The 15,070-nt window shown below is 25.8% G+C and overlaps 3 protein-coding genes across 3 annotated transcripts in view; 2 read left to right on the top strand and 1 right to left on the bottom strand.

The window, feature by feature from the left end:
* The window catches only part of LOC128966074 (sterol regulatory element-binding protein cleavage-activating protein-like), a 161,660-nt gene that overhangs the window by 122,321 nt on the left and 24,269 nt on the right, over nt 1-15,070 (top strand). The window lies entirely within an intron of this gene.
* Nucleotides 6,569-8,598, bottom strand: LOC128966131 (26S proteasome non-ATPase regulatory subunit 11-like). Its single transcript, XM_054312949.1, has 5 exons — nt 8,360-8,598; nt 8,172-8,270; nt 7,510-8,104; nt 6,912-7,161; nt 6,569-6,839 (listed from the first exon to the last, which is right to left on the bottom strand). Exons 1-5 carry the CDS (start codon nt 8,454-8,456, stop codon nt 6,609-6,611), a joined length of 1,272 nt encoding a protein of 423 aa, XP_054168924.1. The 5' UTR covers nt 8,457-8,598; the 3' UTR covers nt 6,569-6,608.
* Nucleotides 10,469-14,345, top strand: LOC128966164 (BMP and activin membrane-bound inhibitor homolog). Its single transcript, XM_054312982.1, has 3 exons — nt 10,469-11,181; nt 11,421-11,855; nt 14,106-14,345. The coding sequence occupies exons 1-3, from the start codon at nt 11,127-11,129 to the stop codon at nt 14,294-14,296; spliced, it is 681 nt and encodes a 226-aa protein (XP_054168957.1). The 5' UTR covers nt 10,469-11,126; the 3' UTR covers nt 14,297-14,345.

Below are 15,070 nucleotides of genomic sequence, written 5' to 3'. Positions count from 1 at the left end.
GTGAGATTAGAGTTCAAAATTGATTTGAGAAAAGATTTTTACAAAAAATAATAATATTATTATTAATAACATAATTTGGTACCAAATCATTTTGGTGTCTCATTATGGATATATAACTGATGCCAAATAATAGATTTAAATTTATTATTATTATTACTATTATTATAAATACAGTAATTATATTGTAATATATAGTGAAAGAGCTCAACAAACGTACAGATATATAAATTATATATATATATATATACTGTATATAAAACAGTACTCTATTATTATTATTAATATTATAGTGATGTCATAAGCAATTACATAAAAAAATTGATATAAAAAATCACACACTTGTCCTCAAAAAATATCTATATATAAGCAAAAAATAACATTGTTTTCATCGTACAAATTATTGATCTCTAGTTGTATTGCATTTTCATTATTATTTCTTGTGATTAAATTTATTATTATTATTATGATTATTACTATCGGTTTAGTATCCATATAATTACAATATATTTATTTGTCATAAAAACAGCAAAACAATTGTATAAACTGTTATACAGTATATCTATAGACTATTGGTTATGAATAGTGAGGAACTAAACTGAATTGAAAATAATTTATTGTAATAACTTCAACGATAATCTATTTAATGGGTGACATACCATAGCATACCATTTATTGATGATAATGTTGATACTGTACTTTGTTATATACTATGMGAGCGTGACAGTCACAACCAACTGTCCTTTTAAATACTATATGATATATATTGTGATTCATTCAAACAATGACTAGTCTTATGATTAGGGGATTCACTGGTAACTCATATGATAAAACAATTGAATATTTCGATGACTACACAATACACTAACCATCGCTATCTCGCAATTTCTGGCAGTAATAGTAGTAGTAGTAGTGATGATATAACGAATAAGTCCTCTACTTATTGTGTGCATTATATTGTGAGTCATAGCTCATACCAGTCATACCATTGAGGGCACGGGTCTAAAGGCGCTGATGAATGACATAAATGTATTGTTTGGATGTGTTGGTTATGTATACGAAAAATACTTGTGCCGATCCAAAATAGATCCACTTTAATGGTTCAATGCATTGAATTTAGTGAAATACCCGATCCCTTTATGAGAAGCCTTTTGCCAAACATAGGGTTCTGAGCTCAAGGAGGAGGCAAAAGACAATAGCCTTTAGTCAGGCATTACTTTCGCTATAAATACAATAAAAGGGATTTTTATTTGTAGATAAAATCAGACCTACCATAGTATGGTACCAACTCATTCAAGATATACTAACTGTTCATTTATTAGCCATAAAACCAAATTCTATACTAAATAATAGGACAAATTCAATGTTTAGCTAATAGATAATTATATATCGAAGACCAACAAATAGTTACACACAAATGTATACAAATTAATTGCAAAATCAGTGCACTTATGACCAGAGAAACAAAAAAAAAAGTTTACAATAAATAAATGATATTATAGTTAATAAATTATAATCCCAAGCATACAGATAAATTTGTTATGCATTTTTATGATACAATAGTAGACATTAATCACTGATCTATTAATTAATCCATTTGTTTGTTGGTTACAAAAAAAACCGATGAATTAAATTCAATGCAATTCCGCTCTCATTTTGAATTCAAGGCTCCGATCAATATCTGTCTCATAGTTATTATATACCAAACAAAGCAAAAATAGTGTTATAGCGACCAATAAATTTGTTATTCAATTAATTGTCAACTATTTATTTGCACTAAGTTATGAAAAATTGTTAATTTTGTTAAATTTATGATAAATTATGAAATGCAATACACTTTTTATTATAATTTTGTTAACTATACTTAAAAGTAAATAATTATTTTTGTTCTAATTGTTGTTTGGTTTATCGTTTTTTATAATCCTGTCAATCAATCTTTTAATAATAATAACTAATACACAAAGCTTTTAATTGTTTGTCAATTTCAATATTATATAATATGTATATTTTTATTGATAGTTCATAGATATCTTTTGCTAAAAACTGACTAAACAAACAAATTGAAAACAAAATTAGTTTGTAAACCTTTTTATTATTATTAAACAATACTAAACATATAAATGTTTTTATAGCAAAATTATTATTTATATAAATTTAACAAAGAAATCTTTATATTATTTAATTACATGAAATTTTTCTTATGTTTTAAGTCATAAATGTGATTGTAATTGTAATTAGCAATTAATTTAATAATTAGTAACAAAAGTCAATAAATACTTTATACTATATTTCGCGTGAAGTAATCAATTAATTAATATTAGTTATATATTATACAAACTTTATATGCGGCCAATAAGTACTTAAAATAAAAATTATTGTAATATAGTTTGAAAATGTGAAAATTAAATTATTGTATATAATTTTAATGATTTAACTATTTTCAACACTTTTTAATCTAATAAACACTAAAATCATTAAAAACTATTATTTTTATTATTTTTATTGTTGTTTTTGTAAAAATTGTAACAAACCCTTTATTGTCTAAAAAATATAGTTTACTGAGTTTTTTTGTATACAAAAAAATGGTTATTGCGTAACAAAAGATTTAATTAAAAATATATTATAATTTTCATATAAAATAATATTAATATTAACAATATTGCAGTTATATTATTGAAAACTTTTTCCTCTCGAATAAAAGAGTTAATCCATTAATTTGTTATATAATCTACAAATAAAATATAGTCGAAGATCTGAGAAAATAATTGATTTTTCTGTTAAACAAAATCTAATTTTCTCTAAATTAAAATCTGTTTTCTTTATCTAAAAAACCTATTTGTCTTTTTACGTGAATTATCATCTAAGAAATGTTTCGTTAAAATTGTTTTTTTTCTCACAATATTTTTACAGCTTTTTTGAAATCTCAGAATATTAATGATATTAACTATTGTTTTGAAAGCAAATCTGCATCTAATGTGCTTTAAGATGTGTTTTATTTTATTTTCCAACATTTAATTCATATAATTATATTATGTGTAAAAAATAACTATAATTTTGCGGATTCAGTTTACGACAAAAATCACTCAAATTTTGAATAAATTATTGCAAACATCTATTATTTGAATCACTTTGTTATTATATTTGTATCGTGTAGTGTATATCATCTGTTATTTTATTTTATTTTTATTTATATATTGTTTACTATAATATTTCACACAAATGTCTGTAAACAGTGTTAGAAATAATAAAAAGATAATAGCATTTTAACAGACAAAAATTTCAACGATTTTTTATAGTTATTTTTCAGTAATATTTACTTAATTTACATTACAATTCATAAATGTTTAATACATTTTGACATTCAATGTAATTGAATTGGATAATCAAATTGACTTTATTTGTTTCATATTTATGTTTGTGCTTATATATATGTATATATATAATTTAATAATACTTGAATTTGAATTGAAAATTGTATTTGTTTAAACAGTTTCATAATAATTTAAACCATAATTTTTACTATAACTTCAACTCAGCATTAAAATTAAAACGTAAACACAATTACAATTTTAGTGTATATTTTTTAATATTTAAATATTTTCATATTATTTTCACATTGAAATGTATGCGTCTAATACTATTATCCGATGGATTTTATGCTAAATTAATTKACAAAATAATTCATTAAATATTAATAATATATTTCAAATGATATTTGACCACAAAATCCGATTATTGAAATCATAAGAATATTTAAGAATATTTTCATCCGATGTAACAGAGAATTCAATGTTAAATAATATATAAAATCGAGAAATAACTCAAAAATAATTCATTGCTTTTATCGATTGAATGGATTCCGCGGAGAATATAATGCATTGCTTTTAGTCAACGAATCACAACTCTCTTTCTTCTCTCTCTCTCTCTCTCTCTCTCTCTCTCTCTCTCTCTCTCTYTCTCTCTCATCATTATGACTCACTCTGATTCTCTTTCTCTCTTTCTTTCTATAAGCCTTCTCTAACCTCCCTTTATTTAATGCCTACACATTTGCAATCCATTGAACTTCAAACGTTTTTCTTATCTCTCTCTCTCTCTCTCTCTCTCTCTCTCTGTCTCTCTCTGTCTCTCTCTGTCTCTCTCTGTCTCTCTCTGTCTCTCTCTGTCTCTSTCTCTSTCTCTCTCTCTCTCTCTCTCTCTCTCTCTTTTCTTTCTCAGTCTCTCTCGACTTCACAAATAAATAATTGAAAAATAGTAAGCAATAAATGCATTTTCAATAAGCTTTAAAAACTCAAAAAATGATAGCACACACACATATATGTATATATATAGAAATGCTTTTGCTAGAATGAATCATTGATATCGATGTACTGAAAGTAATATAGTTTTCAATCATTTAGTGGATTATAAATTCTCGGTTAATGTAAGGACAGTTAGACATTTGGATATTATGTTTAGTGGAAAAAGATATACACAAATCAATAAATTAATGAACGAAACTCAGAGTCAAAGCTAAACGTTATAACTGCTAATAAAATGAATGATTACAGCGCTAGTGGACAGTCGTGTTAAGGCCCGTCACACCAGAATATAATTAACAGTAGTCTATAATGTAATGGATAGTCTCTAGAGACTACATTTGTACCAACCATTACTGTATTACTTTCCAGAACATTGATAGTCATATAATTTACATTTGCATTACAATTCTCTATTATAACTAATTTTATGTCTCATTTTAATAATAATAACATATATAAACTTATTTCACATCATTTATATAATACAAAATTATTCTAAAACAAGAATATTGACGATTTTAACCACAAAATTATTATTATTATAATCATTACTATTAAAGTTATTTTCATAATAACAAGTCGACTGATTTTTGTCAAAAAAATATCAAACTATTATTTTTAGTGTACAAAACATTTAACTATATAAGCAAATGACTATCCTTTTATAAAATAGTATATATAAAGTAATTTATTATTTATAAATTAAAATGTAATATTTAGATGAAGATATTCATATGTTTGTGATAAATAAATTATTTGGTATTTTATATACAGTAATGCAATTAAATTGTGAATTTTATACAATAATTACACTATTAATTACTGGCTTCAAAAGTCAAAATTATTTTAATTGCTTGAAAACATATTTGTAAACTTTATTCATTTATGTCAAAATATGTCTAAAATTTAGTTATATTTTACAATAATATGTTTTTAAAATATTATTTTTAGATAAAGAAGACAGACATTTTAATAATTAAACAGTTTTTACTTAAAATCTAATCTCATCAAAATTAGGTTTTAAAGTAATTAAATTGAATGATAAAAAATTTTTGAGTTTATAAATGAACAAACATTTCTGGAGAAAATTAAGTGAATTCAAAATATAACTGCAAATAAATTATTTTTTTATAAAAACTTATTATTAGTTATAAATTCATACCATTATAACTACAGTAATAAACCGTAAAATTATTCACATCTCAGTTGTCTTTCAAATGTAAAACAAAATTACTTGAGTTTATATATGAAATCATATTTTTAGAGTTATTTCCCAAATGTAATATTTTTAAGAAATTATAAAAACAATTTAAATCGATGTCTCAATTTCTAATATATAAAAAATCTTATAAATTTATATCTTTTAAAAATTAAGAAATTGTGAATTACTTTTTTTTTGGTTATTTAAAAAAATAAATATATCATTAAATCTCATTTGTTAAACATATACATCATTACCGTAATCAGTATTAAAATATAATTATATATATATATATATATATACAGTATATATATATATATTATTTAATTAGTCATATTATTTAGTAAACTAAATGCCATTTGAATGCTGGGCTATTAGTGCAATGAATTTGTATATAAWACAATAAAAATAAAAAACGAAATATTAGAACAAAAGTACTATTTATCAATAATTTCTTATATAACTTGTAATTAGTTTATAAATATATATAATCTTTATTAATATTATATAATTTATAAATGTATAAAATTATATTATATAACTAAGCTATCAAAAAGAATTTCTGTATCATTTTGAAAATTTAATTATTTATTTTTTATTTTATAAAAACACCTAATTGTAAGTTTTAAATAAGGTTAAATAATAAAATAAAAATAGTTTGTATTAAATAAAATTTAAAAAAATACATTTTGTAACTTCTATTATTCTCGTACTCATARAAAATAATAATAATTAATATTCAAATCATATTCAAAAATTAGTAAGTGATAATATATTTTGTATAATTTGAAAGGAAATAAAATAAAAATTTAATTTATAAATTAATTTATGAATACTCGTAAATGAGTAATCATACATTATATAATGTACGGTAATTTAATTGTATTATAAATATATATAAATTATTATTAATATCACATTCCCAGTGTGTTTCAATTACCGGTACACTACTGGATGTTAATTAAATTACTGGTAATTTGTTATTTTTAAACAAAAATTCATTTAAAAAAGATTATTTTTTTCACAAAATATGTTAATTTTAATCAATTTAATGAAAAAAGAAAATAATAATTAATAATACAATCATTTTTTTTTTGAAAAATAGTCGACTATTACGACAGTTTTTTCGCTTTTTGATACAACGAGTCGACTACTTTACCCATATTTTGTAGCGTTTCTAACGCCGATTCGTATGTCTTATCGGAAGGACTGTCCTCAAARATGATAAGAACAGCCTCTCCCTGATCTAGAATACCGCTGAACTTTTTGTCTAAAATCATTTGTGATAACTTCTTCTCAACCGTATCTCGAGGTAAGCGTATTAAACTAGAGATGTGGTCCACCTTTCAAACAAATAGTATAAAACAATTCAATAATATATTCAATATATAGATATAATCAAAACACAGTAATACCTGTACTCTAGAATAGGGTTCAATAATACGGCACAGGTTTTGCTCCAACATGTTGTCATAAAGTGACTTTAARTGGGAGTTAATGATAGGGTCGTCGACTAATTCTGCTTTGTATGTCTTGAGCGCCTCCTGGAAGTCAGCCAAAGAGCGCTTATGAGATGCATTGGCTATTGCTTTGAGGGCTTCGATGTCTTTTCCCGCATATTTGAGGGCTAGTTTACCGATGGTTATGGACTGTACATCTTCGGCTCTATTAATACATTTTAAAACACCAATAAATTAACAATTGAGTCAACAATGCCATCAATTATTACAATTGTTGGCATAAGATAAACAATTTTAAAWTAGTCTATAAATAGAAACATAATTTTGTCATTTGAGCCAACATTTTATATTTTTTATGTGATTTCGTCACTCTATGAAACTCTTTAAAGAAATATTATAAATTAAACTMATAATTATAATCTTAGATTAATTGGCTAATTATGAAACAATGTTTAAACAGTTTTTGGAGATTTGGACAATAATTTCGATGAAAAAAAATAAACAAAATATTGGCTCAAATGAGTGCAAAGACACTAAAAAAGATTTGACGTACAGATTAAGCATAATCTTCGAGAGCAACATATATTTCAGTGCAATGACAGCCTTCGGTGAGTCGACAGAATCGTAACCTTCGAAGGCTTCGTAATAGTAACTGAAGGCAGTTTTGAAGTCACGTTCGTCGGCCGCATGAAGTATACCCGACTGTAGGTCGAGCGCCGCCTGCATTTTGGGCGGACAGTAGATGGCATTAGCAGTAGTTCGGGCACTGGTCAATGCCGCCCGAGCTCGCGGTAAGTTACTAAGCGCGTGATATGTCTTCGACTCTAAGAGCTGAACATCAACCAACAGATTCTTGTCATCCATTTTCTTCAATTCGCGTAATAGTTGTGATCCTAACTGAAGAGCCGAGTCGTACTGTTTGGTGTCGTAATACAGAGCTATGAGTCGGCCCTCAAGTGATTGTCTAAGAAATGTTCGCTTCTCTTGTTTGGCCCAATCTATACAATCCAAACATAACTGCACTTCGAGTCCTGTTTTGGTTTCCATATCGAGAAACAGGTCCACCAATTGACGCACCAGTTTCGCTGCTTTTGCTTTTGATATTCTGTTTAAAAATGGACGAACACTTCGGATCAAATCAGCCAATTCTGAAGACAATAATAAAGAGTCAATTATTACATCAAATATTTTAAGACATTAATAGTTACGACAAACCGTTGGCCTTTCCGTTGCGACTCATTTCCAGTCCTTTTTCAATAATATTCGATTCCTTTTGTCGAACCGATTCTTCGTCGTCCATCTGTTCGTTGTTGTCTAAGAGGAAGAAAATCACAAATAAAAACAAATAAATTAATCAACGGATCAAATGAAGATCAAAACAATTTTGTTAATTAACAACTGACTCAATTGGTTGTGATTTAGAGAGAACTTGTTGTTCTTGTTTTGATTCTTATGGATATCATATCCATCAGTATTGTCGACAATCATAGCGGTTGCCATTTGTATTGTCTTTAGCTATCAATTGACGATTCAATCGGTGTTTTAAACTTCAGATTTCAATCCGACTCTTATGTCATACGACTCGAGGCATGACTTGACATAAAACTCCATTTCTATCCAAACGTATCATTCAAAACATATATAACATAATCAATACTTCACTTAATTTGTGTCCCCTTTTTGTTGCATTCATTCGGTCTAATCGTTGAAAATACCCAAACATTTTAAATAAATAAAAAACTAGTTTTGAAAAAGTGTAACGTTTTATATGTATTGTCCTTAAGTTTAAAATACTTTTATCTGTCGATTAAAAACCACACAAATATTAAGTTACACATTAAATGTGTGTTAGAGTTGACTATTCATTGAATAATACATTGAATTTGTTTTATTCAATGAATTGTGTATTCATTTGGGAACTAAATGTTTGTACAAAATAATTGTCGGCAAAAACTATATGACGTTAAGTATTGTATTATATTTTATATGACTTGACATTAGAGGCGACACCTAATGGGTTGACAACCAATGGGTTGACTCTTAGGCAAAGTTTTTTAGACATAAATCAAAAACTTTTCATTTTTTTTGAAATTTTTTTCCTCATTAATATTGATAACACATTTTTGCTAATCAATTGGTTAAACGGCTACTGTTTGCCAATGAATTGATTATATATAAGTAAAAGTAATTATTATTAAAAAGAAAATTTTAAAAAATATATTTGTATAATAAAATTATGATTATTTTATATTCTATTGAAAAATAAGTTAATTTAATTTTATGTTTATTTATATGTATAAATTGATAATATATAAAAAAATATGCATAAAATAAGTGCAAAATTCAAGGACTTTTATCATAAATTGTTTTATTTCATTTAAAATACAATATTTTTATAAATAATTAAATTATATTCAATGAAAAATAAAAATTATTATTTTACTATTATTTTGATAATTTTACGCAAAATTTATTTCTATAATAAATCGTAAATTTAAAGTAATTTTTGGTATTTAGCAATAAAATTGCTTTTTATAATTATTGTGACTGTAATTAATGTCTGTAATAATAATAATAAATGTGTTATCATATGGTTTATCATATATTAGCCATCGGTTGCTATCATCAGTTGGAAAATGCAAAGGAAGGAAAAAGTCTGCAAAAGATAAGCAATGATTGCATTGAACTTCAAATAATGCCGTTTAGTATTATTATTACTATTATAGATGTTTTTGTGAGATTTTGTATCTCTATTGAGAGAGACATATATATATGTAGATATATATAGTATGTAGGTATATATATATATATATATATAGAGAGAGAGAGAGAGAGAGAGAGACTCAATGAGAGAGACAGTGAAACACACAGAGGAGATATATTTACTAATAATTAGTTGCGTTTTGAGTGAACCTTTCAATAGCTATTATAGGCGACTCTCTTTCTGTTCTCCAATACTATCCTATGTGTCCATCAAACGACCGACGACTAGACGACAATACAGGCGCTGATAGGATACCATATATATAAGCCATTTATATGGATGTATGTCTGTAAAGGCAGATGTTTTCCGCACAAATAGTCAATAGGCGCCCAAAAAATGAGATAATAATCAATATATGAATTGTATAGACAAATATTAATATATGTAATGTACTTTTATTACTCTCTCTCTCTCTCTCTTTCTCTCTTTCGTGTCTCTCRTGAAACAAAATCTTTTCTCTAACTTTTTTTTGAGTTTATTTCCCAACAATTTTGATGATCAAGAACTATATAGTAGTGGTTCTGAAACCAGACATATATATAAAAGTATGAAATAAAATAAAAAGTAAGAAATCATTAAATATGAGGCAAAAAGCGGTGAATTGGTTATCAATAAGAGAGACATAAGAAATTTGAGAGAGAAGTCGTGATCCAATGTTTGGTAATGTTTTGAAAGTTTTAATGTTTTTTCTGTGCTTTCAATATAAACAAATGTATATATAATCATAGATAATAGCATTGTGTGGTACAGTGACATCACTGTAATAACTAGTCTTACTTGTATTACTAATGATGCTTATATGCTGGTTATACACACAGAGATACACACACCGTATGAGAGCTCAGGCATATTAGAGAGAAACATACGGGACTGGTAGGCGCCTCTCATAAGTGTACGGCACTTATTAAATTGGCCGATCTAGTACTGTGATTGGCTGTAAGAGCTGAACTGTTTTTAGGCCGACTCTCATTTGGTTGTCTGGTTTTGCCTTAAACAGCACTTCCATCTCATAATGATTTGCCTTTCCCGGCGCTCACACACCGTATCTCTAATTTTGAGTCAATTTTCAAAAGCTAGAGAACAGAAAGTTTTTTTTTTAAAGTAGTGCTGTATTCACATTGAAATTACTTTTTATTGAGGGTTTCGCTTATTTAAGAGATTTTACTGATGATAATCACTGAGTAAATGCAATATAAAGAGAGAGTCGAGTGACTGCTTCAGCAGTTGTATAAACTGTATCTCCAAACCAATGCCAATCATTTTAAGGACAGACATCCCGAGTGTATGATTCACTGATTCAATAGAGAATCCGGAGCTCTGAGCTCAACATTAATGCTAAACTTAGCACAAGTTTGCACACAACTAACCATCGGAGGAGCGATTGCTCCCAACATTTAAATTTAGTTATGAAATGGTCTATATTTTTCATGTTTTGCCTCCAACTCATTGATTCATATTTATGTAAGTTTTTTATTATTTTTTACTTAATTTTTATTTTTACTAAAATTCTTAATGTTTTACATAGTTTTTATTTATCATAAACTATGAAAATTAAGAACAATTTTGAACTTAAGATAAAATATTTAACTTTTTATTTATAATTTTAAAACTTATTATATATTTATTCAAAGCTATTTCCAAATTTTTGTTTCTAAACTTTTGATTTATTCAACTAATGATTTGTTTTAACAAACTTATAGGTGATATCCGGTGTCAATGTAATCTTCCACAATGTGTTAGAACTGGCTATATGTGCAAATCTACTGGTGCTTCGGCCGCCTGTTTTTCAGAAGTCACATCCAATGTGAACAACGATGCCATTAGTGAACAGATCTCACGTCACGGATGTATTGAATTACTTGCACCACACATGAGACACATGTGTATCCATCACAACAGTGTTTCAACTGCTGGTATTGCCGTCGATACGGGAACTCCGCTACAAATACTGGAGGCGCCCACTCTAGCAGGCCATAGCCATAACCAGTTACATCATAACCATCATCGTAATCATAATCACCACAATAATAATAATAATGTGACAATTGTGTGTTGTTTTGAGGATATGTGCAATTATGTCAAAAGTACTGAAACCATCACCAAACCTATCACTAGAAACAGTGACACCAAATTAGGTATGCAATCATTAAATACAATTTTGTTAATTTTTTTAGCCATATATTTGATTACTTTAACCTWTTATAACTTAAATTAATATATTTTACAATAGTTTTCACTTTCATAAAGTTTGCATCACACTTAAATTAACGTTTATATTATGTTTTTAAATAATCCATTCAATAAACAATACAATTGATATAATCTAATCAAATATTGTAATCCGGGTACTTTGATCCCAAAATTTAATATTATTAATTGCACTTAAATAATGCATTAAAATTATCTTCAAATAATATAATTTAAATGATTAAAACAGGTTTATGATGATTGAATGTAACATTTCAAAAATGATAATATATTTTTATGCCGCTCGGATTATCTTTAAATATATAAACAATTTTCAATTTTATTAGTTTTAAAATTGAAATATACATTGCATTAAGCAAATATTTTGGCATAGACCCATAATGTTATGGTCCCTATCTACTGGTCCAATATACTGTAGAATATACAGTATATACAGCACTCATAGCCCTGTGCTGTTTGCATACCACGATGATTATGGTTTGCTTATCTCAATCTCTATGCGGCGCCAATAATCCTCACCCATTAGGGAGAGAGAGAGAGCACTGGTTTTACAGTGTTTTGTTTTACTTATGTTTGTTTGTCATTAGATTTRGTTTATTTAGACAAACAAAACCAACAACTCATTGCCTACTACTGGATATTCAATGACATATATATATATCAAAATATTATGGAAAAACATATCTAAGCAAATCATAAATTTATTAATTAATAATAGCAGCCATAATAAAATGAATAATTAATTTTTATATAACAAAAAATAAAAATTTAGTCTATATTTTGAATGAACAAACATATAGCTATGTTAAAAGCTAGACTCTCTTTCTCTCTCTCAGTCCGTAATTACTGTTGTCTGAAAGTCAAAACTGCTTCGGGATATGATAGGAGATGTGCAGTGAATGTTTTGGCACAAAATTAGTCTATGAGTACCGGTTAGGTATGCTATCCAAGGTTGGGACAGGTTTTTCACTGGCCATTGATTGTAGGGTTGAGTTGGCAACTAAAAAATGACTGTTGAAAGCAAACTATTTTCTATGGGATGTTAACTAAATAACTTTAATATACAAACACATTATGTGTATATATATAAAAAAATGAATGCATCACTAGTGGACCCCTCACTGTATAGATCTGTCAAAACAATGAACTAATTTGTGATTAATTAAACTATATTTTCATTGAGACTCTAAATATAATCCCATGTTTTGAATGAAATCTCTCAACAGCTATGAGTTACTCAAATAACAAGACATTTAATACCAATAAAAATAGTATTTAACATTTTTATTGATCTCAATATCATAAATATTAAACTTTAAAAAATAATTTAATCCATTTATTTAATATTTTTGAATAAGTTAATAAATCTTTTTAATAATTACTTTTTATAAGGCGTTTAATATTTTTTAAAAAATACTACTCTATATTAAGTACACATATTGAGAGAAGACATTTATTATTACAAATATATTAATGTAAATATTTTGTGATATCAGAAAAAAAATATTTCCATTATCTCGCATGCGATACATAAAGCATATTCAATATTATCATAATATAATTTTCAATTCAATGGGGACTTATTATTATAAAAAAATACCGGTCCTTAACAAAGCAACACACGAGTCATTGGTCTCATAATAACAAAGCCGTCCGACATATCATATCAAAGCACACCTTTGACCCCATAGTATATCAAATACCAATTTGTGATCACTTTTTTGAAATACTATTTTAAATAATATATTTTTTACTTTMTTTAAACACAAACAAAACAGTCATTTATAGTGACATATGATATGTGTCTAAGAAAATACAGTATAGATTTTGTCAGTCGTTACATACATATACCCTCTTTTCCCACTTTCCCCCTCAAAGACTCCCYTTTTATAGGTTTTGTGTTATTTTTGTCTTATGTTTCCTCGTATTTATTTAAGATATAAATTAAGATTTTCTAAAATAATTATTTTATTAAATAATTTAATTATAAATATTAAATAATTTATTTACTCGAATTTAAACTTAATTAACTATAATATTAATATAATGAACTATATTTTAATATTATTATATCTTTTGACATAATWTTAATTTTTAAAAAAATCTAATATTAATTTCTATTATTCATTATTGATATTATTATTATTTCTAATATATTTGTTTATAATTATTTTTAGTGAGAAACCGAAACCCAACGACCAGTGCCCGTAATATACCGATGAACTCTATGTGGTTTCAGGTGACAGTAATTACTGTACCGATAGTGGCCAGCATTATACTCGTCGTACTTATATTTATGGCCACAAAAGCTTTAAGACAGGAAAACCATAAAAGACATAAAGAGTGCATCAAAAAGATTAACGTTTAAAATAGGATGTCTTATACATTGTAATCATTGTTATAAATATAACACTTGATTATTATTATTATTATTATAAAATACAATAATAATTGTACGATAAGTTAAATGCCATTTGAATGAGTAATTCTACTCCTGATAACAACATATGTTAACTTAGAAGTACAGTATGTATAATATGATTGCAATTTATATGTCATTTCACTACTAATTAATATATATACTGTTTATATATATATATATATATATATATATATATATTCAATATATAATTTACTGTACTATATATATTATATATATATGTACCGCACGACACACTCTATTCAAACAAATAACCAAATGTTAGTGTTTCAACCTTTTTTCAATGATTTATAATTATTGATATGTAATAATACTGTATAAGATAAATTTGGATACTGTATATACAGGAAATTCAGTATCTAAAAAATTAATTAAATACTATAATATTATTTAATTATAATCAATGTATAAATAAATTTTGTAATATCAGTTTAAGTTTTTAATAAGCTCTAAATAATTTCTATAAATGGATGATTATTATGATTATATATATAATGTATAATTTATTTATTATTAAATATTGAATAATTGATAAATCTTAATAAAAACTTAAACTGRTTATTACTAAATAGATATTATATATTTAATATTGTATATAATTTGTAATTATTATTAAAAAATTTATTATATGTACATTAATTATTATAAAAAAATAAGATAAAAATTTTATTACAATTAAATTAATTTATACAACTATAAATT

Source organism: Oppia nitens, unplaced genomic scaffold (genome assembly GCF_028296485.1).
Source record: "Oppia nitens isolate AA-2021 unplaced genomic scaffold, nextdenovo-longstitch-racon4-pilon3 scaffold10_pilon_pilon_pilon, whole genome shotgun sequence".
NCBI lineage: Eukaryota > Metazoa > Arthropoda > Arachnida > Sarcoptiformes > Oppiidae > Oppia > Oppia nitens.
The sequence above is the reverse complement of the archived record's forward strand: the minus strand, read 5'-3'. Positions and strand labels throughout refer to the sequence as shown.

What these genes read in the sequence shown, in the direction of transcription:
- LOC128966164 (XM_054312982.1), top strand. Translation starts at nt 11,127, where the DNA reads ATGAAATGGTCTATATTTTTCATGTTTTGCCTCCAACTCATTGATTCA. An exon ending in ACTCATTGATTCATATTTAT is followed by an intron (nt 11,182 to 11,420) that starts GTAAGTTTTTTA and finishes ACAAACTTATAG; the next exon opens with GTGATATCCGGTGTCAATGT. An exon ending in AAACAGTGACACCAAATTAG is followed by an intron (nt 11,856 to 14,105) that starts GTATGCAATCAT and finishes AATTATTTTTAG; the next exon opens with TGAGAAACCGAAACCCAACG.